The 24,902-nt window shown below is 49.1% G+C and overlaps 1 protein-coding gene across 1 annotated transcript in view; it reads right to left on the bottom strand.

Annotated features, from left to right (window-relative positions):
• LOC137363834 (probable G-protein coupled receptor 139) overlaps window positions 1-22,765 on the bottom strand; it is a 65,353-nt gene extending 42,588 nt beyond the window's left edge. Inside the window, exon 1 of the mRNA XM_068027392.1 lies at window positions 22,585-22,765. Coding sequence (XP_067883493.1) covers window positions 22,585-22,765 — 181 coding nt within the window. The remainder of the gene's footprint in view (window positions 1-22,584) is intronic.
• Window positions 22,766-24,902: the final 2,137 nt, after the last annotated feature.

The raw sequence follows: 24,902 nt of genomic DNA, 5'->3' as shown, positions 1-24,902 counted from the left end.
CATGTATATAAGTCTCAGTGTCTGGGCTGTGGTGTGTGTGTGTGTGTGCGCATATATATAAGTCTCAGGGCCTGGACTGAGGTGTGTGTGTGTGTGTGTGTGTGTGTGTGTGTGTGTGTGTGTGTGTGTGTGTGTGTGTGTGTGTGTGTGTGTGTGTGTGCATGTATATAAGTCTCAGGGTCTGGACTGTGGCGTTTGTGTGTGTGTGTGTGCAAATTTATATGTCTCAGGGTCTGGGAGTGGTCTGTGTGTGTGTGTGCATATATCTAAGTCTCAGTGTCCGGGCTGTGGTGCATGTGTGTGTGTGTGTGTGTGTGCATATATTTAAGTCTCAGGGTCTGGACTGTGGTTTGTGTGTGTGTGTGTGTGTATATATATAAGTCTCAGGGTCTGGACTGTGGTGTGTGTGTGTGTGTGAGTGTGTGTGTGTGTGTGTGTGAGAGTGTGTGTGTGTGTGTGTGCATATATATAAGTCTCAGTGTCTGGGCTGTGGTGTGTGTGTATGTGCATATATATAAGTCTCAGGGTCTAGGCTTTGTGTGTGTGTATATGTGTTTGCATATATATACTCTCAGGATCTGGGCTTTGTGTGTGTGTGTGTGTGTGTACATATATATAAGTCTCAGGGTCTGTACTTTGGTGTGTCTGTGTGTATGTGTGCGTGTGCATATATATAAGCCTCAGGGTCTGGACTGTGGTGTGTGTGTGTATATATGTGTGCATATATATACTCTCAGGGTCTGGGCTTTGTGTGTGTGTGTATGTGTGTGTGTGTGTGTGTGTGTGTGTGTGATATATATTTATATATGTATATATATATATATATGTGTCTCATGGTCTGGACTGTGTGGTGTGTGTGTTTGTGCATATATATAATTCTCAGGTCCTGGGCTGTGGTGTGTGTGTGTGTGCATATATATAAGTCTCAGGGTCTGGGCTGTGGTGCATGTGTGTGTGTTTCTGTGTGTGTGTGTGTATGTGCATATATATAAGTCTCAGGGTCTGGTCTGTGGTGTCCGTGTGTGTGTTTCTGTGTGTGTGTGTTTGTATCTATATGTCTCAGGGACTGGTCTGTGGTGTGTGTGTGTATACATATTTATACATCTCAGGGCCTGGACTGCGGTGTGCGTGTGTGTGTGTGTGCATTTATTTCAGTCTCAGGGCCTGGGCTGTGGTGTATCCATGGAGACTGACATTAATTACAGTCTCTGCTTCTCTCTCCACAGATGCTGCCAGACCTGCCGAGTATTTCCAGCATTTCTTGTTTTTACATCAGATTTCCAGCTTCTGCTGTATTTTGCTTTTATTATACCTATTTCCCTTTGTTTCCTGCCACTGAGCCAATTTTGTATTTTTGGGTGAACAAGTTTCTCCTCAACTCCCCGCTAATCCTTCTACCAAGCACTTTAAGTCACTGCCCCCTGGTCACTGATCTCTCTGTTCAGGTGAATAGACTCTTCACCTCCACTCTATCCAGGCCCCACAAAATTATGTCCATTTCAATCGGATCTCCCTTCAGCCTTCACTGTTCCAAGTATAATAGCCCCAGCCTATCTCATCTTTCTTCAGAGCTGCATTTTTCCAGTCCTTGTAAATCTCCTCAGTCGCCTCTCTCGTGCAATTGCATCCTTTGTGTAATGACGTGACCAGAACTACACACAGTACTCAGGTTGTGCCCTAACCAATGATTTATACAGTTCTAGTACCACCTCCCTGCTCCTGTATTCTATACCACAGCTAGTAAGGGAAAGGATTCCGTATCCCTTCTTAACCACCATATCGACCTGACATGCTACCTTCACGGATCAGTGGACATTTACTCCAAGGCCCATCACTTCCTCTACACTTATCAGTATTTTCCGATTGATCGTCTATCCCTTTGCCTTGTTTGACCTCCTCAATTACATCGTCTCATACTTAACCAGGTTGAATTCCATTTGACACTTTTCTGCCATCAATATTTTCCAGCAGCCTACAGCTATCCTCCTCGCTATCTACCGCACGGCCAATCTGTGTACCATCTGCAAACATCTTGATCATGCCCCCTACATTTGTGTTCAAATCGTTAATATACACAACAAAAAGCAGGGGATCCAGTACTGAGCCCTGTGGAACGCCACTGGAAACAGAACTCAAGTCAGTAAATCACCCATCAACAAACAGCCTTTGTTTCCTGTCACTGAGCCAATTTTGTATCCAGCTTGCTGCAGTTCCCTGGATTCCATGGGATTTTATTTTTTTAACTAGTATGCCACATGGGACCTTGTCAAAAGCCTTGCCAAAATCCATGTAGACCATATCATCAGCACTACCCTCATCTATCATCCTTACTACATTGTCGAAAAATTCAATCAAGTTGGTCAAACAATATCTTCCCTTATCAAATCCATGCTGACTGTCCTTGATTGACCTGAGCCTTTCTAAGTGACAGTTTATCCTGTCTCACAGAATAGATTCCAATAATTTGCCCACTACTGAGATTGCACTGACTGGTCTGCAATCATTCGGTCTATCCCTTGCTCCATTTTTAAAGAGGTACAATGTTAACAGTTCACCAATCCTCTGGCACTACACCTGTATCCAGTGAGGATTGGAAAATGATGGTCATATCCTCTCCTATTTCCTCTATCACTTCTTTTGACAGCCGAGAATACATTTCACCGGGCCCTGGTGATTTACCAACTTTCAAGGATGCTAATCCCATTAATACTTCCTCTCTCCTATGTATATCAGATCCAATAATTCACACTCCTCCTCCTTAACCACAATATCTGCATCGTCCCCTGTTCTGCTAAGACAGATACAAAGTATTCATTAAGAAGCATACCAACATCTTCCGCCCCTACTCATGTATATCCACTTTTGGATATAGATTTTCAAAACGCCTGTGATCAAATGACATTTCATAGACTTGTCATGACATTGATTAATGTGACAGTGATGGTGTGGATATGACACTGACTCAGGGACAGAAAGCAGAGAGAAGTGGTGAACAGTGATTGTTCAGACTGGAGGAGGAGGGGAGAATACAGTACTGTTTCTCAGGGTTCGATTCTCTCTGCGTGATATCAAGAAACGACTGAAGGCACTCGATACTGCAAAGGCTATGGGCCCTGACAATATTCCGAAAATAGTACTGAATACCTGTGCTCCAGAACTTCTGTTCCCCCATCAAACTGTTCAAGTACAGCTACAACATTGGCCTCTATCCTGCAATGTGGAAAATTGCCCAGGTATGTCCTGTACACAAAAAGCAGGACAAGTCCAACCCGGCCAATTACCGCCCCATCAGCCTCCTCCCAATCATCAGTAAAGTGATGGAAGGTGTCAACGACAATGCTACCAAACAGCACTTGCTTAGCAAGGACCTGCTCAGTGACGTTCAGTTTGGGTTCCGCCAGGGTCACACAGCTCCTGACCTCATTACAGCCTTGGTGCAAACATGGACAAAGGAGCTGAATTCAATAGGTGAGGTATGAGTGACTGCCCTTGACACCAAGGCAGCATTTGACTGAGTATGGCATCAAGGAGCCCGAGCAAAAATGTAGTCAGTGGGAATCAGGAGTAAAACTCTCTGCCAGTTGGAGTCATACCTAGCATAAAGGAAGATGGTTGTGGTTGTTGCAGGTCAATCAGCTCAGCTCCAGGACATCACTGCAGGAGTTCCTCAGTGTTGTGTCCTAGGCCCAACCATCTTCAGCTGCTTCATCAATGACCTTCCTTTAATGATCAGGTCAGACGTGGGGATGTTCGCTGATGATTGCACAACTTTCAGCACCATTTGTGACTCCTCAAATATTGAAGCTGTCCGTGTAGAAATGCAGCAAGACTTGGACAATGTCAAGGCTTGGGCTGATAATTGGCAAGTATCGTTCACTCTGCACAAGCGCCAGGCAATGACGGTCTCCGACAAGAGATAATCTAATCATCCCCCTTGACATTCAATGACATTACCATAACTGAATCCCCCACAATCGCATCTTAGGGGCTACCATTGAGCAGAAACTGAACAGGAGTAGCCATATAAATACCATGGATAAAAGAGCAGGTCATCGGCGAGGATTCCTGATGCGAGTAACTCACCTCCTGACTCACCAAAGCCAGTCAACCATCTACAAGGCACAAGTCAGGAGTGTGATGGAATATTCTCTGCTTGCCTGGATGGGTGCAGCTCCAAAAACACTCAAGAAGCTCGGCACCATCCAGGACAAAGCAGCACTTGATTGGCACCCCATCCACAACATTCACTATCTTCACCACCAACGCAAAGAGGCAGCAGTGTGTACCATCTACAAGATGCACTGCAGCAACGCACCAAGTCTACTTGGACAGCATCTTCCGAACACACAACCTCTATCACATAGAAGGACAAGGGCAGTAGATGTATGGAAATACCAGCATCTGCAAGTTCCCCTCGAAGCCAGACATCATCCTGACTTGGAACTGTATCGCTGTTCCTTCTCTTTCACTGGGTCAAAATACTGGAACTCCTTCCGAACAGAACTGTGGGTGTACCTACCCCACGTGGACTGCAGTGGTTCAAGAAGGCAGCTCACCACCACATTCTCAAGGGCAACTCGGGATGGACAATAAATGCTGGCTTATCCAGCGATGTCCACATCCCATGAATGAATAAAAAAAGATGCCAGAGAACTGGAGGGCTGTAAATGTTACACCCTGTTTAATAAAGGAGAGGTTGGATAAGCCCTGTAACTATCAGTCTAATGCTGATTCTTGGAAAATTGTTGAGGCCATAACCCAGCACAAAAATATTTTTTGCTTGTAAAATCATGTCTTAATAAATGGCGAGTAGCACGGATAGCTTCATGGAAAATCATTTCTGATAATCTTGTAGTTTGTTGACATAATTGTGAGTATTAACGATGATTGCGTGTTTCGTGTGATAGAATCATAGAATCGTAGAACTTTTCAGGCACAGAAAGAGGCCACTTGGCCCATCGTGTCTGTGCCAGCTGAAAAATTATCCACCTATTCTAATCCAGCATTTAATCCGTAGCCCTGCAGATTATGACATGTGAGGTGCACATCCAGGCTCTTTTTGAATGAGTAGAGGCTTTCTGCCTCAACCATCCTTTCAGGAAGTGAATTCCAGATCCCCACTAAAAGCAGGGGACCCAGTACCGAGCCCCGTGGAAAACCACTGGAAACAGTCCTCCAGCCAATACCCGTCAACAATTACCCTTTGCTTCCTGTCACTGAGGCAATTTTGTATTTCTGGGTGAACATGTTTTTCCTCAACTCCCTTCTGATATTTCTACCAAACACTTTAAATCTATGTCCCCCAGTCACTGATCTTTCTGCTAATGTGAATAGACCCTTCACCTCCACTCTATCCAGGCCCCGCAAAATTTTGTTCATTTCAATCAGATCGCCCCTCAGCCTTCTCTGTTCCATGGAGAACAATCCCAGCCGATCCAATACTTCCTCTCAGTTGCATTTTTCTAGTCCTGGCAACATCCTCGTAAATCTCCTGTGTACCCTCTCTAGTGCAATTACATCCTTTCTGTTACCAGAACTGCACACAGTATTCAAGTTGTGACCTAACCAATGATTTTTTCAGTTCCAGCATAACCTCCCAGCTCTGACATTCTATACCTCGGCTAATAAAGGAAAGGATTCCATTTGCCTTCTTAACTGCCTTATTGACTTGTCCTGCTATCTTCAGGGATATGTGGGCATTCGCTCCAAAGTCCCTTACTTCCTCTACACTTCTCAGTATTGTCCAAGTAATCGTGTATTCCTTTGCTTGTTTGAGCTTCCCAATTGCATCACCTCAGACTTAACCAGGTCGAATCCCATTTTTCTGCCCATCTGACCAGACCGTCAATATCTTCCTGCAGCCTACAGCTATCCACCGCATGGCCAATCTTTGTGTCGTCTGCAAAAGTCTTGATCATACCCACTACATTTATGTCTAAATCTTTAATATAGACCACAAAAAGCAGGGGACCCATTACTGAACCCTGTGGAATGACACTGGAAACAGTCCTCCAGTCGCAAAAATACGTGTCAATAATTACCCTTTGTTTCCTGCCACTGAGCCAATTTTGTATCAGCATTTCGGCATTTCTCTGGACGCCATGGGATTTTATTTTTTGAACCAATCTTTCAGGTGGGAGCTTGTCAGAAGCCTTGCTAAAATCCATGTAGATCACATCAACTGCACTACCCTCATCTATATTCCCTGTAACATCTTCAAAAAATTCGATCAATTTGGTCAAACAAGAGAGTCACTTAACAAATCCATGCTGACTATCCTTGATAAACCTGTGCCTCTCGAAGTGACAGTTTATCCCGTCTCTCAGAATAGATTCCAATAATTTGCCCACGATTGATGTTATCCTGACTGGCCTGTAATTATTCAGACAATCCTTCTCTGCATTTTTAAACAGAGGTACAACGTTAGCGATTCTCCAATACTCCAGCACCACAACTGTATCGAGTGAGATTGGAAAATGATGGTGGGAAAACCCTCTGCTATTTCCTCTCTTACTTCTTTGAACAGCCTGGGGTACATTTCATCCGGCTGTGGTGATTTATCAACTTTCAAGGATGCTAATCCCATTAATACTTCCTCTCCCCCGATGTTTATTATATCCAATAATTCACACTTTTCCTCCTTAACGACAATATCTAAATCCCCCCTCTTTTCTGCAGTCATACGCAAAGTGTTCAATAAAGAACCACACCAATATCTTCCACCCTGATACAAAGGTTACCTTTCTGATCTATTATGGGGCCTACTCTCCCCTCAGCTATCCTCTTACTCTTAATGTATTGAGAAAACATCTTTGGGTTCACCTTGATTTTGCTTGCCAATATTCTTTCATGCCCTCTCTTTCCTTTCCTAATTTCCTTTTTGATTTGACCCCTCCACTTTCAATACTCCTCTCGGCGTTCTGCAGTATTGAGTTCTCAGTGTCGGACATAAGCTTTCCATTTCTGCGCTATCCTACCCTGTCGGCTCCTTGACATCCATGGGACTCTAGAATTCGCCGCCTCACCCTTTTTGGTTGTGGGAACATGTTTATCCTGAACCTCTGGAATCTCCCCTTTGAATGCCTCCCACTGCTCTGAGACTGAATTACCTTCAAACAGCTGTTTCCTCAGTTGAACAGCCTGGCGTACAACTTTCACTCCTCAGTTTAGTAATATCGGCCTTGCCCCATTGAGAACTCTAACTGCTGATATATCTCTTGTCCTGTCCCATAAATAAGTTAAAACTAACTGAATTATGATCACTCCCACTAAAATGCTCCCCCACTGTCACTCCTTCCACCGGCCTGTCTTCATTTCCGAAAACAATGTCGAAAACCGCACCCTCTCTTGTTGGACTTGTTACATCCTGGTCAACAACGTTCTCCTGAATGCACCTCAAGATTTCTGCTCCCTCAATTCTTTTCATACTACAATTATCCCAGTTAATATTGGGGTAATTGAAATCCCCTACTATTACTGCCCTATTGTTCTTTCACTTCTCAGAGTCTTGCCTACATATTCGATCTTCGATCTCCCTCTAACTATTTGGCTGTCGGGATCACACTCCCAACAGTGTGATTGTCCCTTTCTGGTTCCTGAGCTCAATCCATATGGTCTCATTTGATGAACCTTCCAACATATCATCCCTCCTCACAGCTGCAATAGATGTCTTGACCGAAATTGACTCTTCCCCTCCTTTCTTATCCCCCTCCCTATCGTGTCTGAAAACCCTGTAACCAGGAACGTTGAGCTGCCATTCCTGTCCCTCCTTAAGCCATGTTTCTGTCATAGCTATGATATCATACTGCTACCTGTCTATCTGTGCCCTCAGCTCATCTACTTTATTTGCTATACCCCTTGCATTGAAATAGATACCCTTGAGCACTGCCAACCTCTTTTAAAAAAGAATTCTAACCCTCATTTCCTCTGTCTCCTGGACTCATCCATTAATTTTCTGCCTTCTATTTTTGTTTCAGGTTTTGTCCCTACTGATTCTACTTTCAGGTCCCCATCCCCCTGAAAAACTAGTTTAAACCCTCCCCGACAGCACTCGCAAAACGTTCTGCAAGTAACCCAGTCCCGGCTCTGATCAGGTGCAACCAGTCCGGCCTGTACAGGTCCCATCTAATCCAAAGCTGGTCCCAATGTCCCAGGAATCTGAAGCTCTCCCTCCTGCACCATCTTCCCAGCCACACATTCATCTGTCTTAGTTTTGTATTTCTATACTCAGTTATTCGTGGCATTGGGAGTAATCCAGAAGTTACCACTTTGAGGTCTTGCTGGCCTATTTCTTCCCTAGCTCCATAAATTCTGACTGCAGGACGACATTCCTCTTTCTACCTTTGTCGCTGGTTCCGATGTGGACCATGACAGCTGGCTGTTCCCCTTCTCCTTAAAGATGCTCTGCAGTCGCTCAGTGACATCCTTGTCCCTGGAACCAGACAAGCATGACACCATCCTCAATTCACGTCTGTGGCCACATAAACGCCTGCCTGTTCCCCTGAATATCGATCACTATGGCTCTTCCAGTCATCCCTCGACCCCGCTCTGCAGCCACCCGTGTTGACACGGATTTGGCTCTGGCTGCACTCCCCAGGTGAAGCATCACTTTTCTCAGTATTCTGAAATGAATACCTGTTGGAGAGTGAGATGCACTCAAGGGTTTGCAGCACTACCTGCCTGATTCTTTTTGACTGTCTGGGGATCACCCTCTCTCCCTGCATAATTTTCAGCTGTTGGGTGGCCACATCAAAAACATGCTAAAGCTGAATAAACTGGTGTATTAGAAGGAAGGATGTGCAGCGTTGATGGAAGAAGACAGGGAATGGGATTAGGTGAATTGCTCATTCGGAGAGGCGATGCAGACACGTCGGACTGAATAGTTCCTTTTGTGCTGTAATAACACTGTGATGGCGCCTCTCAGATGGGTGTAATGGTGGAAATTGGGGGATCCGTGGTGGGAAAGGGAAGTTGTCCTATGGGAACCGGAATCTTAGCAGGGACTCTCCGACAGCCTGTCCGGGTCGAAGGCATCCAGGAAGTATCCTCCCTGCCTCCTCCTCCTCGTGAGGTAGCCTGCGGATTCCTGGTGCCAATGCCTGTGTCCTCACGATGGTGATGATATGAAGGGTGCAGCAGAACACCATGAACTTGGACACCTGCTCCAGTGTGTACTGGAGGGCTCCCCCCGAGCTGTTCAGACGTCGGAAGCATTGCTTCATCACACCGATGGTCTGTCCCACCATGTTCCCAGGTGACTCCATTGCTCGCGTTATACACATGTTAATTGTGTGAGGTTGGTTGGCAGTGGGAAGTGGTCTGGGGGTGTAGAAACACGAGCTTTGTCCAGAGGGGGGTTTCCTTTGTCTCCGAGGAGTCGCATTCTGGTTCTGCATGGAGACCCGCAGTGTTGGGACCGGCTGACTGCTTCAGAATGAAGGTATGGTGGCTGCTGCCAGGATAGAGGACATTCACCAACATGATGGACTGGGCATGCTCACACACCAACTGTACATTAATGGAGTGAGAGTTCTTTCAGTTACTATACCTCTCCCCGTTGACATGGGGGCCCCTTAGAGCCACGGACACCATCAGAATTCCCGCTATCCTGACAAAGCCACGGGATCTCTCATCCTGCTTCTCCCTGCTGAGGGAGAAAATGATGACAAAGATGGCCACCCTCACCTCCCAGAATTATAAATGGACAATGCACAGGCCTAGTAACTACTGGTCAGTTAGTTGAACATCAGTTCTGAGGAAGGTTTTAGAAACAATAATCAGGGAAAAAGGACGACACACACTTGGAGAGGTTTGAGTTAATTAAGGATTGTCAGCACGGATTTCTAAAAGGCAGGTTATGCTTGACTGAGCTAATTGAATTTATTTCGATGATCAGAGAAGGTTGATGAAGGGAATGTGGTGGATGTGGTCTACATGGATTTTATGAAAGTATTTGATGGAGAACCAAACAAAAGTTTGGTTAACAAAATTGAAGCTCATGGAATAGCATCAATTGGATCAAAAATTGTGCAAAGGACAGCAAAAAGAGAAATGTGTTAAATGGTTGTTTTTCAGACTGGAGGATGGTAGACAGTGATTTTCCCCAAGGGTCAGTGTTAGGACCACAGTTTTTCTTTTGCTTTATATATAAGTGACATGGTTCATGGAATACAGAGTCGAATTTCACTATTTTCGGATGATACCAATCTTGGAGGAGTCGTAAACATTGAGGATGTTACAAACTGCCTGCAACAGGATATAGATAGGCTGGCAGAATGGACAGAGAAGTGGCAGGTGGAATTTAATACAGAGGAGTGTGAGCTGATGCATTTTGTCAGAAGGAATAGGAAGGCAATATACACTTAATGACACAGTTCTTAAGATTGTGCAGGACCAGAGGGACCTGGGGCTCCAAATGCATTGATCTGTGAAGGTGGCAGGACATATTAGGAGAATGTTTGGCAAAACATATCAGATCTTGGGCTTCATCATTAGAGGCAAAGATACAAAAGCAGGGAAGTTATGCTGAAACTTTATAAAGATTTGGTTAGGCCCCAACTAGAGAACTATGTCCAGTTCTGGTCACCACACTCGGAAGGAAGTGAAGGTCCCTGAGAGGGTGCGGAGGAGATTTACCAGAATGGTTCCAGGGATGGAGGTGTTGTTACAAAGTGAGTTTGGAGAAGATGGAGTTGTTCTCCCTGGAGTAAAGGAGTTTGAGAGAGATTTGGTAGAGGTCTACAAGATTATGATAGGCGAAGATAAGACAGACAAGCAAAAAATGTTCCCATTAACTGATGAAACACGGACCAGGGACACACAGATGGAAGGTTTTGGGTAAGAGATGTAGGGGAATATGAGGAAGAACTTTTTTACACAGTGGATGTTAATGAGCTGGAACTCACTGCCCATGAGGGTGGTGGAAGCCGAGACAATCAATGATTTCAAAAGGAAACTGAATGAAATTAACTTGCAGGTATATGAGGAATGAGTGGGGAGTGGCACTGACTGGATTGTTCCAGCGAGAGATGGCCTCCTTATGTGTTGTGCATGACTCGACGACTCCATTGATTTCTACGAGTCTATGCTGTATGTGTCTACTGCTCCTGCCTGGGAACATCCAGATATATAGACTTTCAATGAAACTGACAGCTCCGTCCTCACCCTGGAGCGAGGCTACAGGTCGTGTTACAGGAGGTGACACAGCTCTACGACCACCTCCTTATTGAATCAGAGTCACCTCACACACTGCTCTTGGGTTAATTGTAGGTAGGAAAAGAGCTCTTGGAAAACCCGGGGTGGGTAGGGAAGAGTCCCTCCTCCCTCTTTACAGAGCTTCCGCTCTCTGCATGTCTCTGCTCCATTTGTGGGTCATGTTACAGATCCAGAGACACTGAAACTACAGTCCCCATACCTTATACAGAGTTCAGTCATCAAATCCTCTGTCCTACCTGAATGTCTGCAGCAGCTCACACCACAACCTCTAGAAACACATCCACAACACCTGCACTGACTTTCCAATTGCAGGAGTAAGTCAAAAGCCCCTCAGCTCTAGGTTGGATGCCTGGTCCTTTTAAATAACACTAGAGGGGATTCATTGTGATTCTAAATGTATATTCAGCTGACAGTGACTAACACAAGCAGTCAGTGGTCATGCCGAGACCTGATTTCAAAGACGTACTCAAAGCTGTCTGGTTGGGACATTGAAGTCACATTCAAAACTATCCTCACATGAGTATCACAAACATAGTTTTAGTTTTAGTTTTAGTTTTAGAGATACAGCACTGAAACAGGCCCTTCGGCCCACCGAGTCTGTGCCGACCATCAACCACCCATTTATACTAATCCTACACTAATCCCGTATTCCTATCACATCCCCACCTGTCCCTGTATATTTCCCTACCACCTACCTATACTAGGGTCAATTTATAATGGCCAATTAACCTATCAACCTGCAAGTCTTTGGCATGTGGGAGGAAACCGGAGCACCCGGAGGAAACCCACGCAGACACAGGGAGAACTTGCAAACTCCGCACAGGCAGTACCCAGAATCGAACCCGGGTCCCTGGAGCTGTGAGGCTGCAGTGCTAACCACTGCGCCACTGTGCCACTGGAGCCCTGTCCAGCATGGGGCACTGGGCTGACCATACTAGAGCCCTGTCCAGCATGGGGCACTGGGCTGACCACACAAGATCCCTGACCAGCATGAGGCATTGTGCTGATAATACTAGAGCCCTGTCCAGCATGGGGCACTGGGCTGACCACACAAGAGCCCTGTCCAGCATGGGGCACTGGGCTGACAACGCAAGAGCCCTGACCAGCATGAGGCACTGGGCTGATAACACAAGAGCTCTGTCCAGCATGAGGCACTGGGCTGATAATACTAGAGCCCTGTCCAGCATGGGGCACTGGGATGACCACACAAGAGCCCTGACCAGCATGAGGCACTGGGCTGATAATAGTAGAGCCCTGTCTAGCATTGGGCATTGTGCTGATAATACTAGAGCACTGTCCAACATGAGGCACTGTGCTGACCATACTAGAGCCCTGTCCAGCATGAGGCATTGTGCTGATAATACTAGAGCCCTGTCCAGCATGGGGCACTGTGCTGATAATACTGGAGCCCTGTCCAGCATGAGGCATTGTGCTGATAATACTAGAGCCCTGTCCAGCATGAGGCATTGTGCTGATAATACGAGAGCCCTGTCCAGCATGAGGCATTGTGCTGACAATACGAGAACCTGGTCCAGCATGAGGCATTGTGCTGACAGTACTAGAGCCCTGTCCAGCATGGGGCACTGTGCTGACAACTCTCGAGCCATGTCCAGCATGGGGCACTGTGCTGACCATACGAGAGCCCTATCCAGCATGGGGCACTGTGCTGACCATACGAGAGCCCTGTGCAGCATGGGGCAATGTGCTGACCATACTAGAGCCCTATCCAGCATGGGGCATTGTGCTGGCCATACTAGAGCCCTGTGCAGCATGGGGCATTGTGCTGACCATACTAGAGCCCTGTCCAGCATGGGGCATTGTGCTGACCACACTAGAGCCCTGTCCAACATGGGGCATTGTGCTGACCATACTAGAGCCCTATCCAGCATGGGGCATTGTGCTCACCACACGAGAGCACTGTCCAGCATGGGGCATTATGCTGACCACACTAGAGCCCTGTCCAACATGGGGCATTGAGCTGACCATACTAGAGCTCTGTCCAGCATGCGGCATTGTGCTGAACACACTAGAGCCCTGACCAGCATGAGGCACTGTGCTGACCATACTAGAGCCCTGTCCAGCATGGGGCATTGTGCTGATCATACTAGAGCTCTGTCCAGCATGGGGCATTGTGCTGAACACACTAGAGACCTGACCAGCATGGGGCACTGGGCTGACAACACAAGAGCTCTGTCCAGCATGAGGCACTGTGCTGACCATACTCGTGCCATGTCCAGCATGGGGCACTGTTCTGACCATACGAGAGCTCTGTCCAGTTTGGGGCATTGTGCTGACCATACCAGAGCATTGTCCAGCATGGGGCATTGTGCTGACCATACTAGAGCCCTGTCCAGCATGGGACATTGTGCTGACCATACTAGAGCCCTGTCCAGCATGGGGCACTGTGTTGACCATACTATAGCCCTGTCCAGCATGGGCCATTGTGCTGACCATACAAGAGCCCTGTCCAACATGGGGCATTGTGCTGACTATACTAGAGCCCTGACCAGCATGGAACATTGTGCTGACCATACTAGAGCTCTGTCCACCATTGGGCACTGTGCTGACCACACAAGTGTACTGCCCACCATGGGGCATTGTGCTGACCATACCGGAGCCCTGTGCAGCATGGGGCATTGTGCTGACCATACTAGAGCCCTGTGCAGCATGGGACATTGTGCTGACCGTACTAGAGCCATGACCAGCAGGAGGCACTGTGCTGACCATACTGGAGCCCTATCCAGCATGGGGCATTGTGCTGACCATACTAGAGCCCTGTCCAGCATGGGACATTGTGCTGACCATACTAGAGCCATGACCAGCAGGAGGCACTGTGCTGACCATACAGGAGCCCTATCCAACATGGGGCATTGTGCTGACCATACTAGAGCCCTGTCCAGCATGGGGCATTGTTCTGACTACTCCAGAGCCCTCTCCAGTATGGGGCATTGTGCTGACCATACTAGAGCTCTGTCCAGCATGAGGCACTGTGCTGACCATACTCGTGCCATGTCCAGCATGGGGCACTGTTCTGACCGTACTAGAGCTCTGTCCAGTATGGGGCATTGTGCTGACCATACTAGAGCATTGTCCAGCATGGGGCATTGTGCTGACCATACTAGAGCTCTGTCCAGCATGGGGCACTGTGCTGACCATACTAGAGCCCTGTCCAACATGGGGCATTGTGCTGACCATACTAGAGGCCTATCCAGCATGGGGCATTGTGCTGACCACACTAGAGCCCTGTCCAACATGGGGCATTGCGCTGACCATACTAGAGCTCTGTCCAGCATGGGGCATTGAGCTGACCATACTCGAACCATCTCCAGCATGGGGCACTGTGCTGACTATACTAGGGCCCTGTCCAGCATGGGGCATTGTGCTGACCATACTAGAGCCCTGTCCAGCACGGGACACTGTGCTGACCACACTAGAGCCCTGACCAGCATGAGGCACTGTGCTGACCATACTGGAGCTCGGTCCAGCATGGGGCATTGTGCTGACCATACTAGAGCCGTGTCCAGCATGAGACATTGTGCTGACCATACTAGAGCGCTGTCCAGCATGGGGCACTGTGCTGACCACACTAGAGCCCTGACCAGCATGAGGCACTGTGCTGAACACACTAGAGCCCTGACCAGCATGGGGCATTTCGCTGACAATACTAGAGCTCTGTCCAGCATGGGGCATAGTGCTGAACACACTAGAGCCCTGACCAGCATGAGGCACTGTGCTGACCATACTAGAGCCCTGTCCAGCATGGGGCATTGTGCTGATCATACTAGAGCTCTGTCCAGCATGGGGCATTGTGCTGAACACACTAGAGCCCTGACCAGCATGGGGCAATGGGCTGACCACACAAGAGCCCTGACCAGCATGAGGCACTGTGCTGACCATACTAGAGCTCTGTCCAGCATGGGGCTTTGTGCTGAACATACTAGAGCATTGTCCAGTATGCAGCATTGTTCTGACTACTCCAGAGCCCTCTCCAGTATGGGGCATTGTGCTGACCATACTAGAGCTCTGTCCAGCATGAGGCACTGTGCTGACCATACTCGTGCCATGTCCAGCATGGGGCACTGTTCTGACCGTACTAGAGCTCTGTCCAGTATGGGGCATTGTGCTGACCATACTAGAGCATTGTCCAGCATGGGGCATTGTGCTGACCATACTAGAGCTCTGTCCAGCATGGGGCACTGTGCTGACCATACTATAGCCCTCTGCAGCATGGGGCATAGTGCTGACCATACAAGAGCCCTGTCCAGCATGGAGCATTGTGCTGACCATACAAGAGCACTGTCCAGCATGGGCCATTGTGCTGACCATACAAGAGCCCTGTCCAGCATGTGGCATTGTGCTGACTATACTAGAGCCCTGACCAGCATGGAACATTGTGCTGACCATACTAGAGCTATGTCCACCATTGGGCACTGTGCTGATCACACAAGTGTACTGCCCACCATGGGGCATTGTGCTGACCATACCGGAGCCCTGTGCAGCATGGGGCATTGTGCTGACCATACTAGAGCCCTGTCCAGCATGGGGCATTGTGCTGACCATACAAGAGCCCTGACCAGCAGGAGGCACTGTGTAGACCATACTAGAGCCCTATCCAGCATGGAGCATTGTGCAGACCATACTAGAGCCCTGTCCAGCATTGGGCACTGTGCTGACCATATTAGAACGCTATCCAGCATGGGGCATTGTGCTGACCATACGAGAGCCCTGTGCAGCATGGGGCATTGTGCTGACCATACTAGAGCCCTGTCCAGCATGGGGCATTGTGCTGACCACACTAGAGCCATGTCCAGCATGGGGCATTGTGCTGACCATACAAGAGCCCTGTCCAGCATGGGGCATTGTGCTGACCACACTAGAGCCCTGTCCAGCATGAGGCATTGTGCTGACCAGACTGGAGCCCGATCCAGCATGGGGCATTGTGCTGACCATACTAGAGCTCTGTCCAGCATGGGGCACTGTGCTGACCATACGATAGCCCTGTGCAGCATGGGGCATTGTGCTGACCGTACAAGAGCCCTGTCCAGCATGGGGCATTGTGCTGACCATACAAGAGCCCTGTCCAGCATGGGCCATTGTGCTGACCATACAAGAGCCCTGTCCAGCATGGGGCATCGTGCTGACTATACTAGAGCCCTGACCAGCATGGGGCATTGTGCTGACCATACTAGAGCTCTGTCCACCATTGGGCACGGTGCTGAGCACACAAGTGTTCTGCCCACCATGGGGCATTGTGCTGACCATACCGGAGCCCTGTGCAGCATGGGGCATTGTGCTGACCATACTAGAGCCCTGTCCAGCATGGTGCATTGTGCTGACCAGACTAGAGCCCTGACCAGCAGGATCCACTGTGTCGACCATACTGGAGCCCGATCCAGCATGGGGCATTGTGCTGACCATACTGGAGCCCTGTCCAGCATTGGGCACTGTGCTGACCATATTAGATCGCTATCCAGCATGGGGCATTGTGCTGACCATACGAGAGCCCTGTGCAGCATGGGGCATTGTGCTGACCATACTAGAGCCCTGTCCAGCATGGGGCATTGTGCTGACCACACTAGAGCCCGGTCCAGCATTGGGCATTGTGCTGACCATACTCGAGCCCTGTCCAGCATGGTGCATTGTGCTGACCATACAAGAGCCCTGTCCAGCATGGGGCATTGTGCTGACTATACTAGAGCCCTGACCAGCATGGAGCATTGTGCTGACCATACTAGAGCTCTGTCCACCATTCGGCACTGTGCTGATCACACAAGTGTACTGCCCACCATGGGGCATTGTGCTGACCAGACTGGAGCCCTGTGCAGCACGGGGCACTGTGCTGACCACACTGGAGCTCGGTCCAGCATGGGGCATTGTGCTGACCATACTAGAGCCGTGTCCAGCATGAGACATTGTGCTGACCATACTAGAGCGCTGTCCAGCATGGGGCACTGTGCTGACCACACTAGAGCCCTGACCAGCATGAGGCACTGTGCTGAACACACTAGAGCCCTGACCAGCATGGGGCATTTCGCTGACAATACTAGAGCTCTGTCCAGCATGGGGCATAGTGCTGAACACACTAGAGCCCTGACCAGCATGAGGCACTGTGCTGACCATACTAGAGCCCTGTCCAGCATGGGGCATTGTGCTGATCATACTAGAGCTCTGTCCAGCATGGGGCATTGTGCTGAACACACTAGAGCCCTGACCAGCATGGGGCAATGGGCTGACCACACAAGAGCCCTGACCAGCATGAGGCACTGTGCTGACCATACTAGAGCTCTGTCCAGCATGGGGCTTTGTGCTGAACATACTAGAGCATTGTCCAGTATGCAGCATTGTTCTGACTACTCCAGAGCCCTCTCCAGTATGGGGCATTGTGCTGACCATACTAGAGCTCTGTCCAGCATGAGGCACTGTGCTGACCATACTCGTGCCATGTCCAGCATGGGGCACTGTTCTGACCGTACTAGAGCTCTGTCCAGTATGGGGCATTGTGCTGACCATACTAGAGCATTGTCCAGCATGGGGCATTGTGCTGACCATACTAGAGCTCTGTCCAGCATGGGGCACTGTGCTGACCATAATATAGCCCTCTGCAGCATGGGGCATAGTGCTGACCATACAAGAGCCCTGTCCAGCATGGAGCATTGTGCTGACCATACAAGAGCACTGTCCAGCATGGGCCATTGTGCTGACCATACAAGAGCCCTGTCCAGCATGTGGCATTGTGCTGACTATACTAGAGCCCTGACCAGCATGGAACATTGTGCTGACCATACTAGAGCTCTGTCCACCATTGGGCACTGTGCTGATCACACAAGTGTACTGCCCACCATGGGGCATTGTGCTGACCATACCGGAGCCCTGTGCAGCATGGGGCATTGTGCTGACCATACTAGAGCCCTGTCCAGCATGGGGCATTGTGCTGACCATACAAGAGCCCTGACCAGCAGGAGGCACTGTGTAGACCATACTAGAGCCCTATCCAGCATGGAGCATTGTGCAGACCATACTAGAGCCCTGTCCAGCATGGGGCATTGTGCTGACCACACTAGAGCCCTGTCCAGCATGAGGCATTGTGCTGACCAGACTGGAGCCCGATCCAGCATGGGGCATTGTGCTGACCATACTAGAGCTCTGTCCAGCATGGGGCACTGTGCTGACCATACGATAGCCCTGTGCAGCATGGGGCATTGTGCTGACCGTACAAGAGCCCTGTCCAGCATGGGGCATTGTGCTGACCATACAAGAGCCCTGTCCAGCATGGGCCATTGTGCTGACCATACAAGAGCCCTGTCCAGCATGGGGCATCGTGCTGACTATACTAGAGCCCTGACCAGCATGGGGCATTGTGCTGACCATACTAGAGCTCTGTCCACCATTGGGCACGGTGCTGAGCACACAAGTGTTCTGCCCACCATGGGGCATTGTGCTGACCATACCGGAGCCCTGTGCAGCATGGGACATTGTGCTGACCATACTAGAGCCCTGTCCAGCATGGTGCATTGTGCTGACCAGACTAGAGCCCTGACCAGCAGGATCCACTGTGTCGACCATACTAGAGCCCGATCCAGCATGGGGCATTGTGCTGACCATACTGGAGCCCTGTCCAGCATTGGGCACTGTGCTGACCATATTAGATCGCTATCCAGCATGGGGCATTGTGCTGACCATACGAGAGCCCTGTGCAGCATGGGGCATTGTGCTGACCATACTAGAGCCCTGTCCAGCATGGGGCATTGTGCTGACCACACTAGAGCCCTGTCCAGCATTGGGCATTGTGCTGACCATACTAGAGCTCTGTCCACCATTGGGCACGGTGCTGAGCACACAAGTGTACTGCCCACCATGGGGCATTGTGCTGACCATACCGGAGCCCTGTGCAGCATGGGGCATTGTGCTGACCATACCAGAACCCTGTCCAGCATGGTGCATTGTGCTGACCATACTAGAGCCCTGACCAGCAGGATCCACTGTGTCGACCATACTAGAGCCCGATCCAGCATGGCGCATTGTGCTGACCATACTGGAGCCCTGTCCAGCATTGGGCACTGTGGTGACCATATTAGAGCGCTATCCAGCATGGGGCATTGTGCTGACCATACGAGAGCCCTGTGCAGCATGGGGCATTGTGCTGACCATACTAGAGCCCTGTCCAGCATGGGGCATTGTGCTGACCACACTAGAGCCCTGTCCAGCATGGGGCATTGTGCTGACCATACAAGAGCCCTGTCCAGCATGGGGCATTGTGCTGACCATACTAGAGCCCTGTCCAGCATGGGGCATTGTGCTGACCACTCTAGAGCCCTGTCCAGCATGGGGCATTGTGCTGACCATACTAGAGCCCTATCCAGCATGGGGCATTGTGCTGACCACACTAGAGCCCTGTCCAGCATGGGGCATTGTGCTGACCATACTAGAGCCCTGTCCAACATGGGGCATTGCGCTGACCATACTAGAGCTCTGTCCAGCATGGGGCATTGAGCTGACCACACTAGAGCCCTGTCCAGCTTGGGGCACTGTGCTGACCATACTAGAGCCCTGTCCAGCATGGGGCATTGTGCTGACCATACTAGAGCCCTGTCCAGCACGGGGCACTGTGCTGACCACACTGGAGCCCTGACCAGCATGGGGCATTGTGCTGACCACACAAGAGCCCTGACCAGCATGAGGCACTGTGCTGACCATACTAGAGCATTGTCCAGTATGCGGCATTGTGCTGACCACACTAGAGCCCTGTCCAGCATTGGGCATTGTGCTGACCATACTCGAGCCCTGTCCAGCATGGTGCATTGTGCTGACCATACAAGAGCCCTGTCCAGCATGGGGCATTGTGCTGACTATACTAGAGCCCTGACCAGCATGGAGCATTGTGCTGACCATACTAGAGCTCTGTCCACCATTCGGCACTGTGCTGATCACACAAGTGTACTGCCCACCATGGGGCATTGTGCTGACCAGACTGGAGCCCTGTGCAGCATGGGGCATTGTGCTGACCATACTAGAGCCCTGTCCAGCATGGGGCATTGTGCTGACCATACTAGAGCCCTGACCAGCATGGACCATGGTGCTGACCATACTAGAGCTCTGTCCACCATTGGGCACGGTGCTGAGCACACAAGTGTACTGCCCACCATGGGGCATTGTGCTGACCATACTGGAGCCCTGTGCAGCATGGGGCACTGTGCTGACCATACTAGAGCCCTGTCCAGCATGGGGCATTGTGCTGACCATACTAGAGCCCTGACCAGCATGGACCATTGTGCTGACCATACTAGAGCTCTGTCCACCATTGGTCACGGTGCTGAGCACACAAGTGTACTGCCCACCATGGGGCATTGTGCTGACCATACCGGAGCCCTGTGCTGCATGGGGCATTGTGCTGACCATACCAGAGCCCTGTCCAGCATGGTGCATTGTGCTGACCATACTAGAGCCCTGACCAGCAGGATCCACTGTGTCGACCATACTAGAGCCCGATCCAGCATGGGGCATTGTGCTGACCATACTGGAGCCCTGTCCAGCATTGGGCACTGTGCTGACCATATTAGAGCGCTATCCAGCATGGGGCATTGTGCTGACCATACGAGAGCCCTGTGCAGCATGGGGCATTGTGCTGACCATACTAGAGCCCTGTCCAGCATGGGGCATTGTGCTGACCACACTAGAGCCCTGTCCAGCATGGGGCATTGTGCTGACCATACAAGAGCCCTGTCCAGCATGGGGCATTGTGCTGACCATACTAGAGCCCTGTCCAGCATGGGGCATTGTGCTGACCACTCTAGATCCCTGTCCAGCATGGGGCATTGTGCTGACCATACTAGAGCCCTATCCAGCATGGGGCAAAGTGCTGACCACACTAGAGCCCTGTCCAGCATGGGCATTGTGCTGACCATACTAGAGCCCTGTCCAACATGGGGCATTGCGCTGACCATACTAGAGCCCTGTGCAGCATGGGGCATTGTGCTGACCATACTAGAGCCCTGTCCAGCATGGGGCATTGCGCTGACCATACTAGAGCTCTGTCCAGCATGGGGCATTGAGCTGACCACACTAGAGCCCTGTCCAGCTTGGGGCATTGTGCTGACCATTCTAGAGCCCTGACCAGCAGGAGGCACTGTGCTGACCATACTAGAGCCCTATCCAGCATGGGGCATTGTGCTGACCTCACTAGAGCCCTGTCCAGCATGGGGCATTGTGCTGACCATACTAGAGCCTTGTACAGCATGGGGCACTGTGCTGCATACTGGAGCTCTGTCCAGCATGGGGCACTGTGCTGACCACACAAGTGTACTGCCCACCATGGGACACTGTGCTGACCACACTAGAAGTGGCCGGCTATGTGGTTCGCATCATTTTATGGGTCCCATCTTCTGTGCCCTCAGCACCAGTGGGTCTGTAGAGTTGAAAATCGTTGCCAGGAACAGATACAGAGAGAAAGAAATTCACTTTAAAAAGAGAATTGAGAAAAGATTGAAGGCATATTGTTTGCAGAAATATGGGAAATGCACAGGGGAATGGGACTAATGGAGTGGTGAGGCCATGGAGTGATTCAGACTCAAGAATGAGAATATTAAAATTAAGGTGCTGCCAGAACGGGAGCCATTGTAGATCAGTGAGCACAGGGGTGATGGGTGATCGGGATTTGGTGTGAGTTAGGATACAGGCAGCAGAGTTCTGGATGGGCTGTGGTTTCTGGAGGTTTATAACTGGGAGGGTGACCAGGAGAGATTACGAATAGTCAAGTGTGGATTTAACAAAGGCACATATGAGGGTTTATGCAGCAGATGGGCTGAGGCAGAGGTGTAGACGGGTGGTATTACTCACGTGGTAGTAGGCAGGGTTGGTGCTGGAGAGAATTTGGAGATGAACTCAAGTAAGGTATAAATTGAACACAGAGGTTGTAAACTATCTGGTTCAGCCTCACGATCGGGTATGTGGTTCACAGATAGGGGATTGAGTTTGTGACGGAGACCAATGCACCAATGACACTGTCTTCTCTCTTCCCACAATTTACGTTCCAGAACAGTATTTCAGTAAATATGGTTTACAGATCTCCTAGCTGAAAATAGAGACAGTATCAGCAGCAAAGAGCAGAGAGTAAATTACAAGAACTGAAATACCATGAGCAGTGGTTTATATAGCTGATTTCTGGAGATAGAGATTCAGCAGAAATAACAACAGCAGCAAGGAAGGCAGAGTAAATTAGAGGAGCAGTAATGCAGTTAAACATGGTTAATCAAGGTAATTACTGGAGATATTCACCGGGATTAACAACAGCAGCAAGGAGGGTAGAGTAAATTACAGGAATATAATACAGTTAAACATGGTTTACAGAATAAATACCTGGAAACAGATACTAACCAGGGACACCAACAAGAGCGAGGATGGGATAATAAATGTATTGAGCAATCTGAAGTGCGAGGTAGATGCGAAAGTCTAATGAGAACCGATCATAATATGTAGAAAGATAGTGAAGTTCTGAGGATAAACTCTTACTCATTGTTGTAACATTCCAATCTATTGTTCTCAGATTCTGACCCATTGTTCTCAGATTCTGACCCATTGTTCTCAGATTCTGATCTATCCTCTCCCTCTCTCTGGAGCCGCTGATCCCTGTGAGTGCCGGGCGTGATGCTCCCGCTGACAGTATGGGATAACACATCGAAAGGAGTCCCATATTAATAGAAGAGGGAAACCCTCCTGCGACACAATTCGGTCCATGGAGACTGACATGAATTGCAGTCACTGAACAAACAGTTTCAGTTAACACCTTTCAATCCAACACCTTTTTGTACCACAATAAACTGGAACTCTTACCCAGTCTGAATGGATGTATGGGGGTTTCTGAGGGAAGGAATGGTGGAAATAGCAGAGGCACTGGCCAGAATCTTCCAATCCTCCTTGGATATGGGTGTGATGACAGAGGATTGTAAATCTTACATCCTGTTTAAAAAAGGAGATATGCGATAAATGCTGTAATTACTGACTAGTCAGACTAGTGTCACGATTGGGGACATTTGTAGACGTGACAACCCAAGAGAAAAATACTTGTTGCTTGGAAAAACATTGGATAGTAAATGGTTAGCAACCTGAATATGCTAAAGACTATTGCTGTCTGGCAAACAACAACATAAACAACAACTTATATTGAGATATTGCCTTTAATGTTATAAAACATCCCAAGGTGCTTCACAGGAGCATTATGAAGCAAAGTGCGAACTGAGATACAACATGAGATATTAGGTCAAAGGACCAACAGCTTAGCCAAAGAGGAAGGTTTCAAGGAATATCTTAAAGGAGGAAAGTGAGATGGAGAGGTGCAGAGGCGGAGATGTGCTGGGAGGATACTGCAGCTTGGGCCCCGGCAGCTGAAGGCACGGTCGCCAGTGGTGCAGTGATTAAAATAACGGATGCAAAAGAGGCCAGAATTGGAGGAGCACAGATGTCTCGATGGGTTCTGGAGCTGGAGGAGATTACAGAGATAGGGAGGGGCGAGGCCATTGAGAGATATGACAACTTTTAAAATCAAGATATTGCTTGATTGGGAGCCAATGTCGGTCAGTGTCATATAAACGGGACTTGGTGTGAGCTAAGACATGGGCAGCAGAGTTTTGGATGACCTCAAGTTTACAGAGAGTAGATGTGGGAGATCAGCCAGGAAAGAGTTGGAATAGTCACATCGAGAGGTGACGAAGGCATGAATGAGGTTTCAGCAGCAGATGGGCTGAGACAGGGGTGAAGTCAGGCGATGGTACTGAGGTGGAAATAGGCGGTTGTAACGATACCCTGAAAATGAGGTTAAAGCTCATTTTGTGGTGAAATGTGACACCAAGGATGTAAACATATTGTCTGAATCTCAGACTGTCACCAGGAAGAGGGATGGAATCAATAGCAAGGGAACAGAGTTGGAGTGGGGAGAGAAAACAATGGCTTCAGTCTTCCCAATATTTAATTGTAGGAAATTTCTGCTCATCCAGTACTGGGTGTCGGATAATCAGTCTGATAATTTAACAACAGTGGATGAGTGGAGAGAGGTAGTGCTGAGGTAAACTTGATGGAGTTCTTTGATAAAACAATGGAGAGGGTTGATGAGGGTGGTGTGATTGAAGTTATATATATGGACTTTCAAAAGGTGTTCGATCAAGTGACATTCAATAGACAAGTTAGGAAAACTGAACACTATGGATTAAAGGTACAGTGACAGTGTGGATATAACACTGGCTAAGGAACAGTAAACAGATAGAAGTGGTGAAAGGTTGTTGTTCAGACTCAATGGGAGTATACAGTGGTGTTCCCCTGGGCTCAATATTAGGACCACTGCTCTTTTTGCTCTTGGAAACCCAGGGTGGGTAGGGCAGAGGCCATTCCACCTCTTTCTTTCCAGAGCTTTCGCTCTCTCTGCAGCTTCTGCTCCATTTGTTGATCATGTTACAGACCCAGAGACACTGTAACTACAGTCCACATTCATCGGACAGAGTTGGGTCACCAAGTCCTCTCTCCTCCCTAAATGTCTGCAGCAGCTCATAACACAACCTCCAGAAAACCATCCACAGCACCTCCACTAACTTTGTAATAACAGAAGTAAGTCAAAAGCCCCACACCTGCAGGATGGACGCCTGGTCCTTTTAACTAACACTAGAGGGGGTTCCTCGTGCTGCTGAATGTAGGTTCAGCTGAGA

The sequence above is a fragment of the Heterodontus francisci genome, unplaced genomic scaffold (genome assembly GCF_036365525.1).
Source record: "Heterodontus francisci isolate sHetFra1 unplaced genomic scaffold, sHetFra1.hap1 HAP1_SCAFFOLD_221, whole genome shotgun sequence".
Taxonomy (NCBI): domain Eukaryota; kingdom Metazoa; phylum Chordata; class Chondrichthyes; order Heterodontiformes; family Heterodontidae; genus Heterodontus; species Heterodontus francisci.
This window is presented reverse-complemented; position numbering and strand designations above follow the sequence as displayed.